The following is a 25,952-nucleotide window of genomic DNA, read 5'->3' as shown; positions in this document are numbered from 1 at the left end:
CCCATGTATCATTCATACCAGACATCTGGAAGTGTAACAGAATTGACATTGTAAGTTATGTTTAGACACTAGGCTTACAAGTTAGCAAATTTCAGCCATAATCTCTAGGCTTACATATAGGCTGTGTCTACATACGAATCAGACAAGATTGTGATAGTTTTTTTTTTTTAGTAAAAAAAGAAAAGGAAATAAAACATTGCTAGTACTGCTAAGTGTGTACCATCCATGTGGATGTGCCTGCACAGAGATACACACATGCATACACATATGACTGGGCGACATTTGCTTTTCTTTTGTACAACAGTAAATCTTTTGAGTTTAATGTGCTTCAGAATAATTCTGAAAATGCAAGCCAGAGACCTACATTACCCTGGGGAAGGACAGATGTTTAAAACACAGGCCTGTCAGTGCAAGACAAGCTTGTAAAGCAGAGGCCATAGCATTTATTTGGCCAACCATCATAATGGGAAAAGCAGACAAAATTTGAAGGCAGAATTTGAGAAGACCTGACCTTTTCTTCCCAAGCATAAAATCGGTCAAATATGTTTGTCTGAGAACAGGAAGATTGGAGATACAGTTATGTTTTTATACTTAGAGGCCTCTTATGAAATGACAGCATTTCAAAAGTTTGGCTGGGAGGAGCCTCAGAAGATCATCCAGCCTATTTGTCTTCCCACTACCAGACCCCACTATACCAACCCATTTCAGATAAACATTTGCCCAGTCTTTTAACAAAAATTCCAGAATTGTCTGAAGAAAAATCAAGTCCAGTGCTTTGCAGTTTGTACTGGTACAAAGTTTTTCCTAACAACTAACTAAAATATTTTCTGCTGCAATGCAAGGGGAATATGGTCAGAAGCAAGGCCTTACCACCTGGAATGCGATGCAGACTACAATTCCAGACTGCGGTGGCTCAAATGCTTTTTGTGTGTTTCCAGGGAAATTTTGTTCTAGTCTTGTGTGTGCACACATTTGTGCTTGAATAACCACAGAATCATAGAATCATAGAATAGTATGGGTTGGAAGGAACCTTTAAAGGTCATCATGTCCAACTCCCCAGCAAAGAGCAGGGACATCTTCAACCAGATCAGGTTGTTCAGAGCCTCGTCCAACCTGGCCTTGAACGTTTCCAGGGATGGGGCACCCACCACCTCTCTGGGCCACCTGTTCCAGTATCTCACCACCTTCATTCTAAAAAATGTCTTCCTTACATTAAGTCTGAATCTATCTCCTTCTATTTTAAAACCATTACCTCTTGTCCTTTCACATCAGGCCCTGCTGAAATGTTTCTCCCCATCTTCCCTGAAGGCCCCCTTTAGGTAGTGGAACGCCACTATAAGGTCTCCCTGGAGGCTTCTCTTCTCCAGACTGAACAGCCCCAACTCTCTCAGCCTGTCCTCAATGCACCAAAGATTTAAGACAACAGTATTAAACAAAACAAGATCAATATAGGTTGTTTTTTATCAAAATAATACTAACAAGACAAGAATGTTTAGTTATTATACAACTGAGAAAAAAATAACTGTCACCTTGTAAAGGAACGTGTGGCTTTCTCCTATGCACCCCTTTCGGTGCTCAGCCCAAATTGCCACGCAATCACCTCTGCAAGCTGGAGGCTAGTCAGTGAAAATCCCTCTGAGATTTACTGCTTTGGTGCATTACAACTCTCTAATGTATCTAAGTATGAGCATAAGAAAAAACTTCGGGAAATTTTAAAATTCTGAATTATGCTGTTGCACTGTCTAACAGGTGTGTCCCAGGTTTGCAGCTACCTCTGCTGTAGAGAAGTATGCTCCCCCTGTTGCCCTAGCTAGACAGAAAAACAAATAAAGATTTTAGTGGGATTTCTGGTGGGGACCCAAGATGTTCTCCAGCTATCCTAAGGCAAAGGTTAAAGGCAGCTGAGGAAATGACTGGGGAGCTTTTGCTCCTGCTATGTTTGTGATGGTAGTCGTGCTTCAACCATCATCAGCCAACTATTAGTGCCACTCTCCAAGCACTTGCCAGTGGTCTGAAGACTATTGTCTGGTTTCTCTCTCCAATGCTAAAGAGTGGTAATAAAAAAATACTGCTCTTCTGATGTCACATACTTGTATGAACATTGCTCATGAGCATTGTAGAAGAGATGTTATGTGATCATCAGTATGAACATATCAATGCCATCATAAATAGAAAGGATGACTGACTATGACAATTTCTAGATCAGTATTGAGAAAAATACTTGGAGACTTCCTTTAATGTGAGTTTGAATAACTGATTTTTATTATTAAACTCTGGCATTGATTTCTGTGTGCTACATGTGAGGTCATGTTTTGTCCTGATTTTTATGGAGGAGTCTCAATGCGTGGAAACAGTATCTAGCTGTGATAAAGGGACTCTTCCCTTCCCATTCAGGACTGGTTTTAGGAAGCAACAGTGTCACTTTTATACACATGGTACAAGCTCTGTTATACAAAGGAGTTGTTTTTTTTTTTTTTTAATAATTTCCACTTTATTTTAACAAGCAATTTCACGGTAGTGACAACTGGTTTATTTTCTTATATCCACTTTCATCTTAAACAAATAGAAAGCCTTTTGTATTATACTCATTAGTTTCTTAGCAGGATGCAACAGCCTTTTTCATAAGCATTGCTGTTTGCCCATATTTTCTGCTATTGTCATAGAGATTTGAGAACTGTACAGAGAACATTGTTTTAAATTTATTAAGCTAATTTACTGTTACTGTTTAGAGAGTTTTTACAGAGTTGGTTAGGATAAAATTTTTAGTTGAACTATACTGTCATCTTGTGGCGACAATGTTTCTGGTTCAAATTCAAACATGACAGTTTTCTTTTAAAACTGAAGAATCTGGATACTCTACAAATAAAGTTATTTTTCTTGTGCCTGCTTCGTAACAGATACTCAGTGTAGTTTCTTCCCCACTAATTCCAACAAAGGTGTCTACCTCTGCAAATCAGTACGATATCCAGAAACAAAGGCATCCAAACTGACTCTCATTAAAATGTTGCCCTTGAATGCCTCAGTTCTCTTGCAGCCTTCCGGAGACATTTTTACCTAGGTCAAAGCAATCAATATCCAAGAGATTACTGAAAGGCATTCCTTTGCTCTAAGAGATCACATTTAGAAATACAGACTTCAGCTTGTCAGCACCTCTGAGGATAATCGGTATCAAGCCCTGACTAGCTTCTAGTATACGTCAAGCTTGAATCTTCACTATTCCGATCCCTTGAAGTTATCCCCACTTGTGCAAAGGGCACTACACATGTGCACAAATAAGCGATGCCATATGATGACATAAAACAGAAACTGCTTGGATATCAATCTTGCATTTGCCACACACAACTCATTCCAGCAGTGTTCAAGTTGTTGAACCAGTACAACTGCTCTGGGTTTTGGAGCAAGTCCCACCATGGCCACATCAGGGACTGTATGGTTGTACTGCGTGCTGGTGACAGCGTGATGTAGTAGCACGACACCAAACCTACGCAAAACAAGTGCCACCGAGGTTATTTCGTGCTTATACTCACCTTCCTCTCTGCTGCCTAGCTAGTCCTGGTTTTGTTTTTCCTGCTGCTGGCTGGACTTACCTGTAAGATTGCTCTGCTATAGATGTGGGAGGGACTGGAAGTGGGTGATTCGCCACTTTCCTAGCAAAGTGCCAGGGCAGAGCAAGGAGGTCAGGAAGGCCTATGGCGTGCGGGTGGGATCAGCTTGAGGCAGAGGGGCTAGTACCCCACAGGGATGGAAGAAAAAATGGATGGGCATATCCAGTGCTGCATTTTGCTTCATTTTTTCAACCCCAACCATATCAGACAGGCTGCAGAACACGGTGCTAGGGGACATAGAAAGGCACCCGCCTCCACAGTATTCAGCAAATCCTGATCTAGACGCTCAATAGGATCTGTGTTTGCTGGCACAACAAAGAGCTTCTCCCATCACCAGATTTGGCTGGACCAAAAGTGGTGTGCGGAAGCTGCAATGGGACACCAGTTGCACTGATAGGCTGCTGTTTCCTACATCAAAAAGACAGTGCTGAAATCCAGATGCACCGCCTTCTAAATTTTGGACTACTTCCTATGCATCAAAGAAGAAGGGTGAATTAACAAGTGCTGAATTTAGGCTGGTGCATTCAGCAGCTGCCAGTACATTAGTCTGTGGGTTTTGAGCAGGCTGGGGCTCACTATGGGCAGTTAACTCTGTCCTCACCTGTGATATGCATGGGGGCTAAGAGCTTCTAAGATGGTACTGGGCCAGCCAAAGCTCTATCCATTCTCCCCCCTAAAAGGATCCAGTGTTCCTGAATACTAAAGACAACTGCATGATGATATAAAAAATGTTTCTTTCCTAACAGGTTTGAAGACATGTAAATTAACGAGATTATTTTTATCCCACAAAAGATAAGAATAATTCCTTTGGCAGCATATCCTTGCAGGCAGCTAAACCAACATACTTCCTTTGGAGGCTGTTGCCATGGCACCTGTCCAATGTCTTCACAGCATCTTCCAGATTTCTGAGATCTAACGAGAAAGAAAGAGGAAAGGAGGCACTAGTTAAAAGACACACAGCAAGGTTGCTGGGAGAAATATGACTCCAGTCCAGCCTGTAGGATATATTGATGGCCTTTGAATTAACTGAGATTTTTTTTTTTTTTTCTGTATGGCATTTCATCCATAGGACACTGAGTTTTCTCTTTTGATTTTTGGCAAGGAAGACAGAATTGCTATAAAAATACTTTCATTAAGTCAGTCAGGGCAAAACTCATTTTACCTATGTGCCTACCTAAGGAGGCTGCTTGGCTCCTGTTAGAATTAATGGAAGAGGAAGGGTTCCTCCCAAGAATAATTTTTCCAGCCTACTTTAGACATCTAGTTTAAGATGGGATGATTTACCCTTTGGAACCGTTTCTCTCTCTCTTTTAACTACAGTAGGAACATGGATGAACTAAATGCCTGTATTTTCAGGTGAGGTAAAATGAACATGAGCAAAGACCTCTGCCTTAGATGTTATTCTGGTGATAGAAACTGTCAACCAAAAGGAAAAAGCTGAGTGAATAGCCTGGGCCACATGTTTGTGTGTCTGGAAACAATACAGCTAAAGTAAAAATGGCTTTTCGCCCCATCCCTCAAACTTAGCAGAGGTCAAAAGCCTCCCAGCACATAAATTACTGCCAAAGCAGCAAGAGGCCATGGTCATGAAACAAGTGAGGATAAATTAACAGAGACAACCGTACAAGGCTGGTTTGTCCACGAGTGAAAATGCAGCAGCTGGACACAGCTTCACTGCTTTGGGGGTTGTGCCATGGGATGATCTGGTTTTTCTGGACAACAAACTCCATATCACAGGGACTCAACTGTCCACACTTTCCTTGTGGGAGGGTTCCTCACAGTTTCCTGGCTTCTGGTAGGCCCAGACAGCTGCATTTTGGAATAACTGCATTTTTAGTCATTAAACCGGAAGCAGGAGTGAGATCTAGCCTGCCAGATAAATACATACTTTTGTCAAGTGCTGTTAGACAAGGTTATATAATTTTACAATCAAGGATAAATGAACTGGCTTTATCATCAATTTCTGGCTTTGTTTGAGATGAGAAGGTGTTGAACTGGTGACAAGACACAAATGATTTCTTCATTTTCTCTCTGTATATGTTATTTCCCCAAAATTAACCCTTCTAAGATAAAACTGCATCTAGATTGTGAGTCTACTGAAGATGTGTGTTAGGCTGGCATGTGAGAATTTAAGTGGTGCACCTGAATAAACCAAATTTTGCATTCATGGTGTCCCTTGTGATGCTTTCGACTGCAGGCAGACTGCCACGTTGCGTGCGAGGCCGGAGGGGTGGGGCAGCAAGCGCAGGAGGGGCTGCCTGTCTTTTACAGCAGATCCATTTGAAAGTATGTGTAACAGCCAAGAGTACCCTGACCCTGACTTAATTTAATGAAAATCATTTTCACTGACAGTGTTAAGCAGAGCCAGGACTTGACTGAGCAGCCTGAAGCAGAGGTGTGAACAGCAGCACGGCCACGACGGCAGAGCGGTGGCATTAACGTTAAAAACGACGTGGCAGTATGGCAGCTTAGGGGCACTAACCACCTTCTTCACCAGGCAGAGCCATATTCACACAGATATCCCTCAGCCGCCATTTCCAGCAGCTGCCGGGCCATGGCCTAGGACACACGGCGGCAGCCCACCCACCGGAGCTGTCACCGGGGGCATCCCAGTTTTCCGGGCCCGGGCCTCCCAGGGTTTCACCCGGGACACGAGAGCCTGCGTGGGCCTGGTCTGTCCCAGCAGGCCGGGCCTGGCGCGAAGGGCCCACGCAGCGGACGAGCTCCCGGACACAACCAGGCCGCGTCGGGCCCCATGCTCCCGCCGCGCCCCCGGAAGCAGTTGCGGGGCCATAGCGGAAGCGGGGCGGGGCCTGGTCTCTTTGGTGCTGGCGGCCGGGGAAGATGGTGAGCGCTGGGGAGCGGGCTGGGAGTATCCGCCGCCATCCGCCGCTGCGCCGGGCCTAGCGGGGCCGCCAGCCTCCTCTGGGGCGCAGGGCGGCCCTGTGCCCTCTGCAGCCGGGCTCGGCGGGGGGACGGCGCTGCGGGGCCGGGGCCTGAGGGCCTGGCGGCGGGTGCCGCCGTTTCTGGCCCGGGTTGGGGACCTGGGCGTTTCGCCTCGGGCGGGAAGGCCGCCGTGGGGTGCGGAGCCGTGCTGCCGCCCGGGCGCCTTTGCGGTCTCCTCCGGGATCTCTTCCCGGCTTGCTGCGGGCCGGGGCTCCCCCCGTGGCTGATAACGTAGCAAGAGGCAGTTTGCGTGATCTGCGTGAAGCAAATAAGTTTCCTTCGGGAAGGAGCGGCTCGCTGTTTATCAGTGAGGAGAGTGGGAGATGAGAAGGGAGCTGGAGATAACCGTTCCGTGGCTTCGTTTAATTTCAGCACAGGGCGGTGGGGCGGGGGAACAAGGAATAGTGACGAGAGGCGTAAGGAAATGGTTTCTAAAAATGGTGGCTACCTGTAGGCGAAATTGAGGTGGTGTTTCAGAGTTCACTGTGCCTCTGACGTGTTTATTGGGACTTTGTGGGCTTGTGCCTGTTTTGTAGAGGAGCTTATTCTTCTTTTGCATGACTTGCAAGTGTTAGTGATATTTCCAACATGCCATGTCTTGAAACACTTTTCAGACGAAGGGTACCTCGTCGTTTGGTAAGCGACGAAATAAGACGCACACGTTGTGTCGTCGATGTGGGTCCAAGGCGTACCATCTGCAGAAGTCTACCTGTGGGAAATGTGGTTATCCTGCTAAGCGTAAGAGAAAGTGTGAGTAACAAACTTTTAACTGACTTAAGTATAAAAACTTGTGTTTCTTTACCTTCAGTAGTCTGACTTTATTCCAACCAAAGAGAAATACTGTGTCATCTTGCAGTGTTTGGAGTTTTATTCAAATTAATGCTGATTTAACTATGTTTTTGCTAACGTGCAGTATTACTACATAGAAATTGATTTAATTTGCAGTTATTATTTTGCTTCTGTGCCCTGGTTTCGGCTGGGATGGAGCTCATTTTCTTCTCAGTAGCTGCTGTATTTTGGATTTAGTATGGTATTTGATATGTGAAGAATGTTGATAATAGACTGATGTTATGAGTTCTTGCTAAAGAGACCAAGGACTTTTTCCAGCTTTCCAGGTGTTGCTAATATGCAGTAACTTTTATGTTTTAGATAACTGGAGTGCAAAGGCTAAAAGACGCAACACCACTGGCACTGGTCGCATGAGGCACCTGAAAAAGGTCTACCGTCGATTCAGGTATAACGTTTTATTGCAAACTAGTGTGATGTGAAATCCTGCATAGATATCACTTAATTATAAAATTCATTATTCCAAGCTAACTTTATTTTAGTACACTTAATATGGTATGGCCTTTCTTCTTTATATCTTGAAATAAATGATGCCTTATATAATTGGCTGCATATTCCTCTGAGTATAAAAAAATCTCACTTCCTGTTAATACATAGGGTGTGTAACAAGCTGTGATGTTTCTATTAAGTGTAGATAGTGTAGAACACAGAGGTTATTGCGATAAAATGCCCACATTTAAAAATACATGCTTTGTGTAGTATTGCCTCTATTTGTGAGTCAATTAAATTGCCAGTTGCACTTAAGTGTGGGTTTTGTAAGAGACATGTCTTGAAATGTGTTCCAGTCCCGTTTTGCCCACAAAAAAAAAAGTTGAGGACTGGAGCAACTTCAGTAGTCACTCTGTTACTTGGAGTTCAGTTAGCAGTAAGTTGCTATAACATCATGTTCTGAATTACAGTTTTGTAAAACTTGCTGCAAAGCTTTGAGTTGCACTTAGAAGTTAACAGTGGGGATATGGTACTGTTAAACTCTTTCAGAATTCCTTTTGTATGACCTCCGTGTTCCAAAATTGAACTCCATAGCTGCTTGCCTAATACACAAGAAAGCTGGATGAAAAATACCAAGTAATTCAAGCATCTTGTGAAAATTTAATAGGATTTAATGGTGAAAAGTTGGAGTCTTTTAAGTCCCAGACCTGGGTGTAGTTGAGGAATGTATTTGTCTCTTTTGGTGAGTGCAGTCTTTCCCAGCAGTAGCCAGAAAATACCTTACAATGCACAGCTGTAGCCTGCTTTCCGCTGGATATTGCTGAAGGAGAAGTGTCATATCCAAAAGCGAGCTTGGGCTGACTCTTCTCTTGTCATGCCTGTCTGCTGAGTTGCTTAGGAGGAATGAACATAAAGTAAGACGTGCCCTCAGCAGGTGTGCTGTATGTGATGCAGACTTGCAGTGCTAACTCAGTTACTGGAATCTTCCAGTTTGAGGAAGTCAAGTTTAGCTCAGCAGAGAGAGCGAAAACCTACTGCTTATTCCAAACACCTGTTAATAAGATGTTTCTTATTAAAAATGTTGGAACGTAATGAACGTTGGTGCATTACTGAGATAAGCTGAAAACTTGGACTTAATCTAAAACATTACTTGTCAGAAAATAACCTGGAACAGGAATTGTCCTTTCAAAAAGTGGTAATCATATTTCTACTTGTAGGAATGGATTCCGTGAGGGAACCACTCCGAAGCCCAAGAGAGCAGCTGTTGCAGCCTCCAGTTCATCGTAAAGACTCATCACTTTGTTAAAATAAATGGTCTTATCCCGAAAATCTGTCACCTTTTATATGTCTTTTACCTTACTGAAATGCAGGATTCCTGAAAATAGCATATATTTACACACACAGTTTCTTGATGCTATATGTTGTAGCAACTCATTAAAAACAATTCTTTGATTGACTTTCATTTGCTGGCACCTCTGTATTGAAAAGGACCATTATCTCTGCGCTTGTCTTAAAAAGAGGCTTGTATGTGTTAATCGAAAGAGCTCGCCTGTAAAAGGAATGGAATAGTGGCACTGTGGATTTGGCCCGGTTGCCTCTGAGTTTTGTTGTGCCCCAGCATGGAGAGTCAGAATTTACCTGCTGTTGTGGGAGGCAATAGTTAAACAGGCATTTCCAGTCTTAGCCATTTTTCACTGCTCTGTAGTGCTGAAAGGTCTGCAAAAGTATTATGTATTCAGTGGGTCATTGCTTCTTGGGCAAAAAGAAACTCCCAAGCCTGGAGCGTACATACATACTGCCAGACACAAAGGCATTGCAGAACTGCTGCAGTTGGGACAGAAGTTGCCCAAACAGTCTGGAATGGTCAGTGTGGAAAGCTAATGCACAGAAAGATCTGAGTTAACTGTGCTGGGTGTAAACAATAAATGGTAGGTAGTATAGTACAAAAGTAAGTCACGTGGAGGTACACATGAATTGATGCCTGATGAATTTGTACTCTGCAGGATGTGTTTCTGGGCTACTCAGCTGGCTTTCAAACTCACCTTTTAACAAGTGGTCATAAGATGCCATTATGAAAGTTTAGGGAATTGCAGTAATGACTGCAAGAGTTTAGAGGGTTTTCAGATGCCTTGAAGAGAAAAATACTGAACTACTGAGGCTGCTCTTGTGATTCCTTCGGTTTCATCATGAACTACCAGAAGCAGCACGCCGCTTTGTAAGTAGTAGAAGGATCAGCAATTAAGGTATCGACTTGTGCAAATCACTGATGAAATTTTCAAGCAGGTTTGTAGTTGGAGTGCAGCTGACTGCATTTTCTTACGTTTTTAAATGAAGTAGAGTTAATGCTTTTGGATACTTACTTTGAGTGTTTCTAAACAAAAAAGTCTTGCCCTGCTGTTCTCTTAGTGTGTTACAGAAACACTGTACTCTGCTTTCAGATGGTCCTTTTGAGACAAGAGACTGAAAGTAAGGGGTGGTGAAGTTATTAAAATACACTGCGTATACTGTGTATATCCATGTGTTCCCAGGCCACAGGACTGCATCTGAAATGTGGTTTTTCGTGATACACTGGGAAACACATGTAGGAGGAAGTGATCATAAAAAGGTCTTGCTCTGACTCTCACTGTGAGAATTGCCCCTCAAAACAGCAAGTCTGTAAGGGCTTGTGGAGCCGTGGTACAGTTGCACAGTGGTACAGCAGGTATTCTGGTGATGGGCAGGAATGAAAGCCTTTGGGAAGCTGTACATGATATTTTTGAGCAGCCTGTTACATTGACCTGCAAACATGATACAAATACTGCAAGGGCAAGTGCTTAGCTATTTGCTTCTGCTACCTATTTGCTCCTCAGCATGAATTACACTCCTGAAAAATAAGAATTTGTGTCATATGTAACATATCAAGGTAATCGTGATTGAAACTTGCAGTGGCTTGCAGGTAACTTTGAAAACTTATAAACTTAATTTCAGGGGGAATTTTACCTACAGCAAGATGAATTTTATGTACAAGCAATTTGACAGCCACTGCATTTTCAGCAGCTTAAAAATTCTTGGTGAGGAGCAGGAAATCAGTTAGTTTGGGTTTGTTAGACGTGTTCACAAAGCTCAGGTGTCTCTTGTGTCAGTCATAGTTGGACTAAAAGCTTTACTGGATATAGATTCTGAAGGTTTTCAGCTCTGTCATGTTGAAGTGTTGAAAGCTAGACTGCCTTGGTGTTTTTTCAGTTTATAAGTCTTTTGCTGAGAACTTGATACAAGAATCTTAACTCAAGGGTTTATCAGTTGGAATTGAGTGTCTATTGGCAGTTTAGATGTAGCCCTTTTATGTGTAGAACTATTGCCGTACACAGTCAGACAGATATTTGATTTTTGCATCCTTCAGACTGATACATATGGCACAGTATATATATATATGTGCACACCACAGATGGTATAGTGTAAATTACATCAGAAATTATTGCGTTTCTTACTGTTCACTGTAGCAAGTCTCACTTTTTAGACCAAAGTGTATGAGATTAAGGTTTTTCAAAGGCAGGGAGGTGTTTGAATGACTGGTGGTGGAATATCGATCACCTTTGGTATGTCTAGCTCTAAAAGTGCAATGACATGCCTCAGTTTAAAAAGGAAAAAAAAAAAGGATCCTTGTCAGCTTCACTTGAGAGTCAGAGCTACTTTTTCAGTCTCAGACTTGTAAGTGGGAATTCTGCTTATTGCCATGGAGCAGTATTTAATCTGTGTTGGTTCATATTGAAAGGATGACAAGACCTAACCCAGCTGTTCAAAGTATAGCCGCAGGTATTGGGCAACTAACCAATCCCTCAAAGGTAATTTAGACTTCTACATCCTGCAAAGACATGTGAATAACAGTACCTGAGTGTAAACCAGCAAGCCCAAGAGCTACACCTTGTCAATATGAGATTGTTGACCCCACAGCAAGAACAGGGGGAGAAAGTGTTTCGTGCTTTCCGACTCACATCTGTTGATCATAGAATCAGAATCATAGAATGGTTTGGGTTGGAAGGGACCTTAACATCATCTAGTTCCAAACCCCCTGCTCTGGGCAGAGACGCCTCCCACCAGACCAGGTCACTGAAATCCCTGTCCAGCCTGACCTTGAACATTGCCGGGGATGGGACATTGTAGTTTAGCCCCGCTAGGGACCAGACTATGCAGTCTGTCTCTGACTTCACCCATCCTCTGAGGGAGTAGGGAGAGATAATATAAGAAAAAAAAGGCTTGATGTTTGAGATAAGGCCAGGGAGAGATCCTTAAAATTACCATTAAGGGCAACACAGACTTGACTTTGGGAAAGCTGTTTATTATTAAAAGCAAAGCAGGATAATGAGAAAGAGAACAAGATAACTTCCCCCAACCCCTCCCTCTTCCTAGACCTAACATTGTCACTTCCTCCTTCCCCCCGCAAGCAGCACAAGGGGGAAGACGGAATGGGGGCTGTGGTCAGTTCACCACTTTTTGCTTTATGCCCCTCCTTCCTCCTCAGGGGAAGAACTCCTCACATTCATCCCCTGCTTCAGTGTGGGGTCCCTCCCACGGGCTGCAGTCTTTCATGAACTGCTCCAGGGTGGGTCATCTCTTCCAACGGGGTGCAGTCCCTCTGGAACGGCTGCCCCAGCGGGCCCTCCCGGGGCTGCAGGTGGATCTCTGCTCCTCCGTGGGCCTCCATGGGCTGCAGGGGCACAGCCGGCCTCACCATGGGCTGCACCACGGGCTGCAGGGGAATCTCTGCCGGGAGCAGCGTTACTGCTCCCCCTCCTTCTGCACTGACCTTGACGTCGGCAGCCATTCCTCTCACCAGAAATTCTTCACAACTGGCTCAGGCAGACGCCTCTCAGGTTCCCTTCACATCTCATCTGCTCTCCACTTGCACCGGGCCAGGCTGAGTCGGGCCCAGTCGGCCGTCCGATTGGAGGCCAGAGGGTGAGGGCTGAAAATACCACAAGGCTCGAGCCTGTCCTCTCTGCCTTCCGCTTCAGCTTCTTCACATCTTCTCCATTTTTTTTTTCCTGTTTTTCCCTTCTTAAATAAGTTATTGAAGAGGCATTTTGCTACCAATGGCTTGGCACTGGCCAGCAGTGCACCTGCCCTGGGCCCGGCCGAGTCCACGGGACAAAGGGGAAAAAAATTCTAGAAGATGCTTGTAGAAGCTGCCACCATAGCCTTCCCTTATCAAATACAATCAAGAACCTGGGTCACTAAATGTCATCTCCTGCAGGTGAATCAAATGTGAAATTAGCATTTATTCCAGAAGAGATCAAAAAACAAAGGATTCTGGGCGCAGCAAGTAGCAGGGGCCAACAGACACGTGAGGAAACTGTGGGTGTAGCAGCAGGAGAAGGGGCAGAACGCAGCACAGGTGGGGAATGCAATGCCACCTGCATTGTTAGTAACACTGAGACTTTTTCTGCAGTTCTGCTGCCTTTAATTTATTTTATTGCACATGAATTAGATGCGGGAGTCCAAGATCTCTTGAGGACCAAATTGAGCCGGAGCTGCAGGCCCGAGTCCCAGCTGCCGGCCCAAGTGCCAGCTGCCATCCCAGCCATGGTTTAGCCAATCCCTGAGGCTGTGCCAGTGTCACTGATGGCGGGGTGGCTTCTTGCGGGGCTGGGAGGGGTCCTCAGGGCTGCCAGCCCTCCTCTTTGGGGCTCGGCGGGGCCCCCCACGGGAGCGTTGGCTGCCCCGGCTGCGAGTGGAAGGCCCGGGCACAGCTTGCTCTGGGTCCTCCTGTGGCTCTTCTCGCTCGCCGTGGGTGGGAACGGGGTCGTTGGTGGGGCTGCCGGCATCCCCATGAAGGGCTAGGCCCCCAGCAGGAGACCCTTCTCGAGCGGCAGCGTGGCTGGGAGCAGCCTCAGGGCTGCCCTCCCGCTCCTCGGCACCACGGACGTCCTCGAGGCCCAACCGATGTTGCACCTCCCTGCTGCACCGGCGCACGGCAGTTTCAATGAGCTGCTGGACAAAGCTCCTCGTGTGCCTGCCCAGGGAGACGCGCAGCAGCTGGATCAGAGCCTCCTCGTTTAGGCCAATGTAGCGCAGGCTGCCTATGACCAGCCTCTGCGCTGCTGCTGCTTGCTGGGCATCCTCAAAGAGTTGCCCCAGCTCCTGCTGCAGCCAGGGCAGCAGGGGATGGAGGACAGCAGGGTGGATGCGCAAGACGAATGCCCAGACGCAGGCATAGAAGCCGCCCACTGCAGGCATGGGCAGCGGCCCCGCGGCTGGTGGCTGGGGTGCTGCAGGACCATGGACGATGTGGGCAGCTGGCTGTCCGGCAGCTCCTCTGCTCAGGCGGATGACGAGCGGTGGTGCTGCAGGTGGTGGGACAACATGTTCCTCAAAGTCCCGGTCCCCTCCCACCGAGTGCAAGATGGATCTCACCCTCGTCCTGCACAGGGGGCACTCAGGCTTGCTCTCAGCCCACCGCACGATGCAGGGGTAGCAGAACTGGTGGCGGCACGGCAGGACGTAGCTGACCTCCTGCCAGCTGTCCAGGCAGATTGGACAGCGGTTCTCCAGCTCCGTGGCCATGCTCTGCACGGGCTGCGCTGGGCTCGGGGGAGCTGGGGATGTCGAGCCGCTCCCTCTCACAGGCGCTGCAGCAGCAGGTGTCACGCTAGAAAAGGAAGAGAGGCCACCGTCATTTGCTGCTCCAGGGAGGGGTGGAAGAAATGTCCAGGCCCCTCAAGAAGGAAACCCTCCCAGCTCCGCAGGGTGAGCTTTCCCTGCACAGCTCACCTCTGCGGCTGCGAGCGCGCCTCCTGGCTGCCCCGGCTGCCTGAACCTGGCAGGGCCGGGGAAAATCCTTCAACGGCTCTGGGGTCGCGCACTGAGAGTTGCAAGGAAGAACTCCCTGAGCACGACCTCAGCTCCAGCAACAGTCTCACTCCACACTCCAGCCTCGCGTACTCGCTCAGCTGCCGTTGGGCGTGAGACAACTGGGGAACCCTGGGTGCCTGGATACAAGCAGCAGGGGTCACAATCAGGAATCTCATCGATCATCACCTGGAGATGTCACAGTCCATCCCTTGGCGATGCCAGAACCCATCGCTAGGTGATGTCACCGTCCGTCACTCGAGGCTGTCTGCAATTGGCTGTCCTCACCCGCGCTGCCCGCACCTATGCCCAGCGTTACCGCAACGGCACTGCCCACTCCATTCCCCAGTCTCTCGTCTTGTGCTCAGCATGGCTGTTTCACGCCAGTCACCGAGGCCTCGGCCCTGTCTTCCCTGGGCCCTGTCAGGTGCCTCTGACCATGACTGACATCTCCAGGCACGTGTGGCAAGAGAGCCCATTCCATAACACCTCGTGCTCCCTTGGAGGCTGCAGAACAATGTCCCACAGGCTCTCGCCACAGCCCGGCACTGCTGGACAGCCCTCTGGGCTCCCCTGCCTCCCCCCACGGCGCGTTGCAGGCTCGCTCTTGGGGATCTTGTGCTGCCCAGGGTGGAGTCAAAGCGTGTGGCTGCTTCCCGCCCCAAGCCCTGCATGTCCAGTTGCCAAAGGTGGCTGCACCGCACGCACCCTGGTGCAGACAGCACAGGCCGCGGTCACTTTTCCAGAAGGGTTTTTGCATTCAGTTCCTGACGCCCCTTGGGCCAGGCTGGGGCTGGCTGGGGCCCAGCCTCCCCTTCTCAGAGTTTGCAGGCTGACGGGGAACAGAGCGCCAAACAGCCCCAGCGTCTCTGCTTGCCGTGAGCCATCCGAGCAGGCTTTGGGAAGAAGGTGGAGCCTTTTCCGTGTCAAACCTCAGCTTGGTCTGGGCACTCTTGGGCGGGAAGTGCTGGTAGTGCCCTTGGAGACAGGAAAGAAGACGGCCCTGTGCCGTGCCAGCAGCGTCCCTCCTCCCTGCCCGTGGCCGCTGTCCTCGGGCCTGGCCAGGCCTTTTCTGGGGGCTCTCCAGGCCGCCATAAGCCCCACCACAGCTGCCGCCCTGCGGCATGCCTCCAAGGCAGTCTCATCGCCCGGGACCGGCACTGCCACCAAGACGTTTCAGCATATGCTCGGGAGAGATCGGTATTTTCCTGAGTTCCAGCCAAAGCTCTCTGTTCAGTCAGGCCGATCTTCTTGCCCGCTCGCTCGTCTTTTGGCACATGGGGACGGCCTGCTCCTGTCGTCCTTTAAGATTTCCTTCTTGAAGAACGTCCAGCCTTCCCTGAGGCCTGCCTCCCAAGGGACTGTGTCAACCAGGCCTCTAAACAGGCCAAAGTCTGCCCTCCAGAAATCCAGCGTAGCAGTTCTGCTGACTCTCCTCCTGACTTCTACAAGAACTGAGAACTCCATCCTTTCACGGTCGCTGGGCCCAAGATGGCCTCCAGCTCCTCAACCTATTTGTCTCCTCCTGGAGCTCTGCCACTGAGCGCAGGGGTTCCTCTCCCTGGGCGCACCTCCCGCAGGTGTGCTCCCTGCAGCCGGTGGCACTGGCACAAGAGAGGGGCACGCCTGCAGCCGGACACACGTGGGTCGCAGCGTGTTCCCATCGGAGCTCTGTCTGGGAAGGCGCGTCAGTCACGGCGGGTGCAGAGTTTAGAGAGGATATGGCCTTCTGGCAGGTGGAGGCCATTGCTTCCTGACAGAGACGGCAGAGCTGTGGCACCGTTCCTGCAGGAACTGCCACACAAACTGCCGCACCACACCCTGGCATAAGATGGTCAGCTGCCCACCCGTTCTGCACGGCCCTTTCACTTACAGCCAAAGATGCATAAGACATTAAAGGCCTCACCACACCACTCTTGCTTTTGTCTAGAACAAAAGCCAAAACAAAATCCAAAAATTCACAGGGCTGAAAATGAGGCTGTATTTCCTCACTGTTACAAATTGCTTGGCCAAGCCCTGAGTGGATTACACCTCAAGTGGAGTTCTGCAGCAACGGGAACTTCCACGTTGCAGTTCCACTTGCAAATTCCACATTAGAAAGACATCTGCTTGCAGATGCACAGGTCCTGCCAAGTCACGGGTCCTGCCAAGTGCCTGGTCCAGCATGGGGCCCTCCCCTGGTAGTTCTGAAGTCAGAACAAGAACCCCAGGAGATTGAGGCTAGCCTGGTACTTGGGCCACCTGGATGTGCCTCCTCTTCGGGCCCTGATCCTTCAAGGGGTTCCACGCTTTTCATGGCAGACAGAGCTGTTCACTTCCACTGAACTCCTAGGAACAAGACAAGACAAAACCAGGGATTACCTGGCTCACTAAATCTCATCTCCTGCCCGTGCACCAACCGTGAAACGAGCATTTATTGCGGAAGAGCTCAAAGAACATCCTCCAGCCACTACGGAGCGTGCCTTCAGGACTCAAGAGCAAATGAAAGGCCTGTCACCAAGTGCAAGCTCCCAGGCCCCAGTCAACCTCCCCCAGGCAGCGGCCACCAGGAAAAAACTTTGTAGACCTGAAACAGAGGGCAGTGATAGAAGAAAAAGGAGAAACAAGGCAATTCTGAAAGTCTCAGAGCCATCCCGTCTCCAAAACTCATGCACTCGCGTAACTGTTTGGCCCTGTGCTGGGAATACCAGACCCTGCACAGCTCTGCACACAGATTTGCTCCTCCATTCTTGCTTTGAGGGGGGTTTTGGGGCTGTCCTTACAACCGTTCTGTAGTGACACCAAAGAAACTCCATAGCAGGTGCTGTTCCTTGTCTCAGACTCTCCCCATAGCAGAGGCAATGCCGAGACGAGCCCCAGATCTCAAGATGCACCAAAAAGATCTACTAAGTTTTCTTCTGGGAACAACCCTAATGGCTGGTAAAGCTCTGTGGTGACTGCATTATAGCGGCTCAGCAGGCGGAAATGCCCCTGAGCCCTGAAGGTGACTGAGTAAGACCAGCCAGACAGCTGAAGTGATTCTTGATTAGGCCTTTGGACTCTGTGCAGTTTTCCTCTTTTCTGACACCCAGTGGACAACGGGCTGACATGAATTAGGGAACGGGAGCTCTCGTCCCGTCTCTTGCCCCTGTTCCTGTACTCCAGGGAGCAAGAGGACCCACAGCGGGTCCACCCTATCCCTTGAGCCCCACAGGCCAGGACCACGGCACTGTTGTTGTTAGTACCAAAGTGCAGGCTCTGTCCTGAGTTTGCAAGGCTTCTGGGCGCAGCAAGTAGCAGGGGCCAACAGACACGTGAGGAAACTGTGGGTGTAGCAGCAGGAGAAGGGGCAGAACGCAGCACAGGTGGGGAATGCAATGCCACCTGCATTGTTAGTAACACTGAGACTTTTTCTGCAGTTCTGCTGCCTTTATTTTATTGCACATGAATTAGATGCGGGAGTCCAGGATCTCTTGAGGACCGAATTGAGCCGGAGCTGCAGGCCCGAGTCCCAGCTGCCGGCCCAAGTGCCAGCTGCCATCCCAGCCATGGTTTAGCCAATCCCTGAGGCTGTGCCAGTGTCACTGATGGCGGGGTGGCTTCTTGCGGGGCTGGGAGGGGTCCTCAGGGCTGCCAGCCCTCCTCTTTGGGGCTCGGCGGGGCCCCCCACGGGAGCGTTGGCTGCCCCGGCTGCGAGTGGAAGGCCCGGGCACAGCTTGCTCTGGGTCCTCCTGTGGCTCTTCTCGCTCGCCGTGGGTGGGAACGGGGTCGTTGGTGGGGCTGCCGGCATCCCCATGAAGGGCTAGGCCCCCAGCAGGAGACCCTTCTCGAGCGGCAGCGTGGCTGAGAGCAGCCTCAGGGCTGCCCTCCCGCTCCTCGGCACCACGGACGTCCTCGAGGCCCAACCGATGTTGCACCTCCCTGCTGCACCGGCGCACGGCAGTTTCAATGAGCTGCTGGACAAAGCTCCTCGTGTGCCTGCCCAGGGAGACGCGCAGCAGCTGGATCAGAGCCTCCTCGTTTAGGCCAATGTAGCGCAGGCTGCCTATGACCAGCCTCTGCGCTGCTGCTGCTTGCTGGGCATCCTCAAAGAGTTGCCCCAGCTCCTGCTGCAGCCAGGGCAGCAGGGGATGGAGGACAGCAGGGTGGATGCGCAAGACGAATGCCCAGACGCAGGCATAGAAGCCGCCCACTGCAGGCATGGGCAGCGGCCCCGCGGCTGGTGGCTGGGGTGCTGCAGGACCATGGACGATGTGGGCAGCTGGCTGTCCGGCAGCTCCTCTGCTCAGGCGGATGACGAGCGGTGGTGCTGCAGGTGGTGGGACAACATGTTCCTCAAAGTCCCGGTCCCCTCCCACCGAGTGCAAGATGGATCTCACCCTCGTCCTGCACAGGGGGCACTCAGGCTTGCTCTCAGCCCACCGCACGATGCAGGGGTAGCAGAACTGGTGGCGGCACGGCAGGACGTAGCTGACCTCCTGCCAGCTGTCCAGGCAGATTGGACAGCGGTTCTCCAGCTCCGTGGCCATGCTCTGCACGGGCTGCGCTGGGCTCGGGGGAGCTGGGGATGTCGAGCCGCTCCCTCTCACAGGCGCTGCAGCAGCAGGTGTCACGCTAGAAAAGGAAGAGAGGCCACCGTCATTTGCTGCTCCAGGGAGGGGTGGAAGAAATGTCCAGGCCCCTCAAGAAGGAAACCCTCCCAGCTCCGCAGGGTGAGCTTTCCCTGCACAGCTCACCTCTGCGGCTGCGAGCGCGCCTCCTGGCTGCCCCGGCTGCCTGAACCTGGCAGGGCCGGGGAAAATCCTTCAACGGCTCTGGGGTCGCGCACTGAGAGTTGCAAGGAAGAACTCCCTGAGCACGACCTCAGCTCCAGCAACAGTCTCACTCCACACTCCAGCCTCGCGTACTCGCTCAGCTGCCGTTGGGCGTGAGACAACTGGGGAACCCTGGGTGCCTGGATACAAGCAGCAGGGGTCACAATCAGGAATCTCATCGATCATCACCTGGAGATGTCACAGTCCATCCCTTGGCGATGCCAGAACCCATCGCTAGGTGATGTCACCGTCCGTCACTCGAGGCTGTCTGCAATTGGCTGTCCTCACCCGCGCTGCCCGCACCTATGCCCAGCGTTACCGCAACGGCACTGCCCACTCCATTCCCCAGTCTCTCGTCTTGTGCTCAGCATGGCTGTTTCACGCCAGTCACCGAGGCCTCGGCCCTGTCTTCCCTGGGCCCTGTCAGGTGCCTCTGACCATGACTGACATCTCCAGGCACGTGTGGCAAGAGAGCCCATTCCATAACACCTCGTGCTCCCTTGGAGGCTGCAGAACAATGTCCCACAGGCTCTCGCCACAGCCCGGCACTGCTGGACAGCCCTCTGGGCTCCCCTGCCTCCCCCCACGGCGCGTTGCAGGCTCGCTCTTGGGGATCTTGTGCTGCCCAGGGTGGAGTCAAAGCGTGTGGCTGCTTCCCGCCCCAAGCCCTGCATGTCCAGTTGCCAAAGGTGGCTGCACCGCACGCACCCTGGTGCAGACAGCACAGGCCGCGGTCACTTTTCCAGAAGGGTTTTTGCATTCAGTTCCTGACGCCCCTTGGGCCAGGCTGGGGCTGGCTGGGGCCCAGCCTCCCCTTCTCAGAGTTTGCAGGCTGACGGGGAACAGAGCGCCAAACAGCCCCAGCGTCTCTGCTTGCCGTGAGCCATCCGAGCAGGCTTTGGGAAGAAGGTGGAGCCTTTTCCGTGTCAAACCTCAGCTTGGTCTGGGCACTCTTGGGCGGGAAGTGCTGGTAGTGCCCTTGGAGACAGGAAAGAAGACGGCCCTGTGCCGTGCCAGCAGCGTCCCTCCTCCCTGCCCGTGGCCGCTGTCCTCGGGCCTGGCCAGGCCTTTTCTGGGGGCTCTCCAGGCCGCCATAAGCCCCACCACAGCTGCCGCCCTGCGGCATGCCTCCAAGGCAGTCTCATCGCCCGGGACCGGCACTGCCACCAAGACGTTTCAGCATATGCTCGGGAGAGATCGGTATTTTCCTGAGTTCCAGCCAAAGCTCTCTGTTCAGTCAGGCCGATCTTCTTGCCCGCTCGCTCGTCTTTTGGCACATGGGGACGGCCTGCTCCTGTCGTCCTTTAAGATTTCCTTCTTGAAGAACGTCCAGCCTTCCCTGAGGCCTGCCTCCCAAGGGACTGTGTCAACCAGGCCTCTAAACAGGCCAAAGTCTGCCCTCCAGAAATCCAGCGTAGCAGTTCTGCTGACTCTCCTCCTGACTTCTACAAGAACTGAGAACTCCATCCTTTCACGGTCGCTGGGCCCAAGATGGCCTCCAGCTCCTCAACCTATTTGTCTCCTCCTGGAGCTCTGCCACTGAGCGCAGGGGTTCCTCTCCCTGGGCGCACCTCCCGCAGGTGTGCTCCCTGCAGCCGGTGGCACTGGCACAAGAGAGGGGCACGCCTGCAGCCGGACACACGTGGGTCGCAGCGTGTTCCCATCGGAGCTCTGTCTGGGAAGGCGCGTCAGTCACGGCGGGTGCAGAGTTTAGAGAGGATATGGCCTTCTGGCAGGTGGAGGCCATTGCTTCCTGACAGAGACGGCAGAGCTGTGGCACCGTTCCTGCAGGAACTGCCACACAAACTGCCGCACCACACCCTGGCATAAGATGGTCAGCTGCCCACCCGTTCTGCACGGCCCTTTCACTTACAGCCAAAGATGCATAAGACATTAAAGGCCTCACCACACCACTCTTGCTTTTGTCTAGAACAAAAGCCAAAACAAAATCCGAAAATTCACAGGGCTGAAAATGAGGCTGTATTTCCTCACTGTTACAAATTGCTTGGCCAAGCCCTGAGTGGATTACACCTCAAGTGGAGTTCTGCAGCAACGGGAACTTCCACGTTGCAGTTCCACTTGCAAATTCCACATTAGAAAGACATCTGCTTGCAGATGCACAGGTCCTGCCAAGTCACGGGTCCTGCCAAGTGCCTGGTCCAGCATGGGGCCCTCCCCTGGTAGTTCTGAAGTCAGAACAAGAACCCCAGGAGATTGAGGCTAGCCTGGTACTTGGGCCACCTGGATGTGCCTCCTCTTCGGGCCCTGATCCTTCAAGGGGTTCCACGCTTTTCATGGCAGACAGAGCTGTTCACTTCCACTGAACTCCTAGGAACAAGACAAGACAAAACCAGGGATTACCTGGCTCACTAAATCTCATCTCCTGCCCGTGCACCAACCGTGAAACGAGCATTTATTGCGGAAGAGCTCAAAGAACATCCTCCAGCCACTACGGAGCGTGCCTTCAGGACTCAAGAGCAAATGAAAGGCCTGTCACCAAGTGCAAGCTCCCAGGCCCCAGTCAACCTCCCCCAGGCAGCGGCCACCAGGAAAAAACTTTGTAGACCTGAAACAGAGGGCAGTGATAGAAGAAAAAGGAGAAACAAGGCAATTCTGAAAGTCTCAGAGCCATCCCGTCTCCAAAACTCATGCACTCGCGTAACTGTTTGGCCCTGTGCTGGGAATACCAGACCCTGCACAGCTCTGCACACAGATTTGCTCCTCCATTCTTGCTTTGAGGGGGGTTTTGGGGCTGTCCTTACAACCGTTCTGTAGTGACACCAAAGAAACTCCATAGCAGGTGCTGTTCCTTGTCTCAGACTCTCCCCATAGCAGAGGCAATGCCGAGACGAGCCCCAGATCTCAAGATGCACCAAAAAGATCTACTAAGTTTTCTTCTGGGAACAACCCTAATGGCTGGTAAAGCTCTGTGGTGACTGCATTATAGCGGCTCAGCAGGCGGAAATGCCCCTGAGCCCTGAAGGTGACTGAGTAAGACCAGCCAGACAGCTGAAGTGATTCTTGATTAGGCCTTTGGACTCTGTGCAGTTTTCCTCTTTTCTGACACCCAGTGGACAACGGGCTGACATGAATTAGGGAACGGGAGCTCTCGTCCCGTCTCTTGCCCCTGTTCCTGTACTCCAGGGAGCAAGAGGACCCACAGCGGGTCCACCCTATCCCTTGAGCCCCACAGGCCAGGACCACGGCACTGTTGTTGTTAGTACCAAAGTGCAGGCTCTGTCCTGAGTTTGCAAGGCTTCTGGGCGCAGCAAGTAGCAGGGGCCAACAGACACGTGAGGAAACTGTGGGTGTAGCAGCAGGAGAAGGGGCAGAACGCAGCACAGGTGGGGAATGCAATGCCACCTGCATTGTTAGTAACACTGAGACTTTTTCTGCAGTTCTGCTGCCTTTATTTTATTGCACATGAATTAGATGCGGGAGTCCAGGATCTCTTGAGGACCGAATTGAGCCGGAGCTGCAGGCCCGAGTCCCAGCTGCCGGCCCAAGTGCCAGCTGCCATCCCAGCCATGGTTTAGCCAATCCCTGAGGCTGTGCCAGTGTCACTGATGGCGGGGTGGCTTCTTGCGGGGCTGGGAGGGGTCCTCAGGGCTGCCAGCCCTCCTCTTTGGGGCTCGGCGGGGCCCCCCACGGGAGCGTTGGCTGCCCCGGCTGCGAGTGGAAGGCCCGGGCACAGCTTGCTCTGGGTCCTCCTGTGGCTCTTCTCGCTCGCCGTGGGTGGGAATGGGGCTGGTGGGGCTGCCGGCATCCCCACGAAGGGCTGGGCTGGGGGCAGGAGACCCTTCTCGAGCGGCAGTGTGGCTGAGAGCAGCCTCAGGGCTGCCCTCCCGCTCCTCGGCACCATGGACGCCCTCGAGGCCCAACCGACGTTGCACCTCCCTGCGGCACTGGCGCACAGCAGTTTCAATGAGCTGCTGGACAAAGCTCCTCGTGTGCCTGCCCAGGGAGACGCGCAGCAGCTGGATCAGAGCCTCCTCATTTAGGCCAATGTAGCGCAGGCTGCCTATGACCAGCCTCTGCGCTGCTGCTGCTTGCTGGGCATCCTCAAAGAGTTGCCCCAGCTCCTGCTGCAGCCAGGGCAGCAGGGGATGGAGGACAGCAGGGTGGATGCGCAAGACGAATGCCCAGACGCAGGCATAGAAGCCGCCCACTGCAGGCACGGGCAGCGGCCCCGCGGCTGGTGGCTGGGGTGCTGCAGGACCATGGACGATGTGGGCAGCTGGCTGTCCGGCAGCTCCTCTGCTCAGGCGGATGACGAGTGGTGGTGCTGCAGGTGGTGGGACAACATGTTCCTCAAAGTCCCGGTCCCCTCCCACCGAGTGCAAGATGGACCTCACCCTCGTCCTGCACAGGGGGCACTCAGGCTTGCTCTCAGCCCACCGCACAATGCAGGGGTAGCAGAACTGGTGGCGGCACGGCAGGACGTAGCTGACCTCCTGCCAGCTGTCCAGGCAGATTGGACAGCGGTTCTCCAGCTCCATGGCCATGCTCTGCACGGGCTGCGCTGGGCTCGGGGGAGCTGGGGATGTCGAGCCGCTCCCTCTCACAGGCGCTGCAGCAGCAGGTGTCACGCTAGAAAAGGAAGAGAGGCCACCGTCGTTTGCTGCTCCAGGGAGGGGTGGAAGAAATGTCCAGGCCCCTCAAGAAGGAAACCCTCCCAGCTCCGCAGGGTGAGCTTTCCCTGCACAGCTCACCTCTGCGGCTGCGAGCGCGCCTCCTGGCTGCCCCGGCTGCCTGAACCTGGCAGGGCCGGGGAAAATCCTTCAACGGCTCTGGGGTCGCGCACTGAGAGTTGCAAGGAAGAACTCCCTGAGCACGACCTCAGCTCCAGCAACAGTCTCACTCCACACTCCAGCCTCGCGTACTCGCTCAGCTGCCGTTGGGCGTGAGACAACTGGGGAACCCTGGGTGCCTGGATACAAGCAGCAGGGGTCACAATCAGGAATCTCATCGATCATCACCTGGAGATGTCACAGTCCATCCCTTGGCGATGCCAGAACCCATCGCTAGGTGATGTCACCGTCCATCGCTCGAGGCTGTCCGCAATTGGCTGTCCTCACCCGCGCTGCCCGCACCTATGCCCAGCGTTACCGCAACGGCACTGCCCACTCCATTCCCCAGTCTCTCGTCTTGTGCTCAGCATGGCTGTTTCACGCCAGTCACCGAGGCCTCGGCCCTGTCTTCCCTGGGCCCTGTCAGGTGCCTCTGACCATGACTGACATCTCCAGGCACGTGTGGCAAGAGGGCCCATTCCATAACACCTCGTGCTCCCTTGGAGGCTGCAGAACAATGTCCCACAGGCTCTCGCCACAGCCCGGCACTGCTGGACAGCCCTCTGGGCTCCCCTGCCTCCCCCCACGGCGCGTTGCAGGCTCGCTCTTGGGGATCTTGTGCTGCCCAGGGTGGAGTCAAAGCGTGTGGCTGCTTCCCGCCCCAAGCCCTGCATGTCCAGTTGCCAAAGGTGGCTGCACCGCACGCACCCTGGTGCAGACAGCACAGGCCGCGGTCACTTTTCCAGAAGGGTTTTTGCATTCAGTTCCTGACGCCCCTTGGGCCAGGCTGGGGCTGGCTGGGGCCCAGCCTCCCCTGCTCAGAGTTTGCAGGCTGACGGGGAACAGAGCGCCAAACAGCCCCAGCGTCTCTGCTTGCCGTGAGCCATCCGAGCAGGCTTTGGGAAGAAGGTGGAGCCTTTTCCGTGTCAAACCTCAGCTTGGTCTGGGCACTCTTGGGCGGGAAGTGCTGGTAGTGCCCTTGGAGACAGGAAAGAAGACGGCCCTGTGCCGTGCCAGCAGCGTCCCTCCTCCCTGCCCGTGGCCGCTGTTCTCGGGCCTGGCCAGGCCTTTTCTGGGGGCTCTCCAGGCCGCCATAAGCCCCACCACAGCTGCCGCCCTGCGGCATGCCTCCAAGGCAGTCTCATCGCCCGGGACCGGCACTGCCACCAAGACGTTTCAGCATATGCTCGGGAGAGATCGGTATTTTCCTGAGTTCCAGCCAAAGCTCTCTGTTCAGTCAGGCCGATCTTGCCGCTCGCTCGTCTTTTGGCACATGGGGATGGCCTGCTCCTGCCGTCCTTTAAGATTTCCTTCTTGAAGAACGTCCAGCCTTCCCTGAGGCCTGCCTCCCAAGCGGCTGTGTCAACCAGGCCTCTAAACAGGCCAAAGTCTGCCCTCCAGAAATCCAGCGTAGCAGTTCTGCTGACTCTCCTCCTGACTTCTGCAAGAACTGAGAACTCCATCCTTTCACGGTCGCTGGGCCCAAGATGGCCTCCAGCTCCTCAACCTATTTGTCTCCTCCTGGAGCTCTGCCACTGAGCGCAGGGGTTCCTCTCCCTGGGCGCACCTCCCGCAGGTGTGCTCCCTGCAGCCGGTGGCACTGGCACAAGAGAGGGGCACGCCTGCAGCCGGACACACGTGGGTCGCAGCGTGTTCCCATCGGAGCTCTGTCTGGGAAGGCGCGTCAGTCACGGCGGGTGCAGAGTTTAGAGAGGATA

At 52.2% G+C, this 25,952-nt stretch overlaps 4 protein-coding genes across 4 annotated transcripts; 1 reads left to right on the top strand and 3 right to left on the bottom strand.

Moving 5' to 3' along the window:
• The first annotated feature begins 6,331 nt into the window (after positions 1-6,331).
• On the top strand, positions 6,332-9,158 carry RPL37 (ribosomal protein L37). The gene is made up of 4 exons (XM_086771182.1): positions 6,332-6,452; positions 7,166-7,301; positions 7,701-7,785; positions 9,044-9,158. The coding sequence occupies exons 1-4, from the start codon at positions 6,450-6,452 to the stop codon at positions 9,111-9,113; spliced, it is 294 nt and encodes a 97-aa protein (XP_086627308.1). The 5' UTR covers positions 6,332-6,449; the 3' UTR covers positions 9,114-9,158.
• Positions 9,159-13,418: 4,260 nt separating this feature from the next.
• On the bottom strand, positions 13,419-14,707 carry LOC147596271 (E3 ubiquitin-protein ligase Topors-like). The gene is made up of 2 exons (XM_086770558.1): positions 14,574-14,707; positions 13,419-14,451 (listed from the first exon to the last, which is right to left on the bottom strand). Exon 2 carries the CDS (start codon positions 14,364-14,366, stop codon positions 13,419-13,421), a length of 948 nt encoding a protein of 315 aa, XP_086626684.1. The 5' UTR covers positions 14,367-14,451; positions 14,574-14,707.
• A 3,504-nt stretch (positions 14,708-18,211) lies between these two features.
• LOC147596270 (E3 ubiquitin-protein ligase Topors-like) lies at positions 18,212-19,500 on the bottom strand. Its single transcript, XM_086770557.1, has 2 exons — positions 19,367-19,500; positions 18,212-19,244 (listed from the first exon to the last, which is right to left on the bottom strand). The coding sequence occupies exon 2, from the start codon at positions 19,157-19,159 to the stop codon at positions 18,212-18,214; it is 948 nt and encodes a 315-aa protein (XP_086626683.1). The 5' UTR covers positions 19,160-19,244; positions 19,367-19,500.
• A 3,504-nt stretch (positions 19,501-23,004) lies between these two features.
• On the bottom strand, positions 23,005-24,290 carry LOC147596269 (E3 ubiquitin-protein ligase Topors-like). The gene is made up of 2 exons (XM_086770556.1): positions 24,157-24,290; positions 23,005-24,034 (listed from the first exon to the last, which is right to left on the bottom strand). The coding sequence occupies exon 2, from the start codon at positions 23,947-23,949 to the stop codon at positions 23,005-23,007; it is 945 nt and encodes a 314-aa protein (XP_086626682.1). The 5' UTR covers positions 23,950-24,034; positions 24,157-24,290.
• Positions 24,291-25,952: the final 1,662 nt, after the last annotated feature.

This window comes from Chlamydotis macqueenii, chromosome Z (genome assembly GCF_036417535.1).
Source record: "Chlamydotis macqueenii isolate bChlMac1 chromosome Z, bChlMac1.mat, whole genome shotgun sequence".
Taxonomy (NCBI): domain Eukaryota; kingdom Metazoa; phylum Chordata; class Aves; order Otidiformes; family Otididae; genus Chlamydotis; species Chlamydotis macqueenii.
The sequence above is the reverse complement of the archived record's forward strand: the minus strand, read 5'-3'. Positions and strand labels throughout refer to the sequence as shown.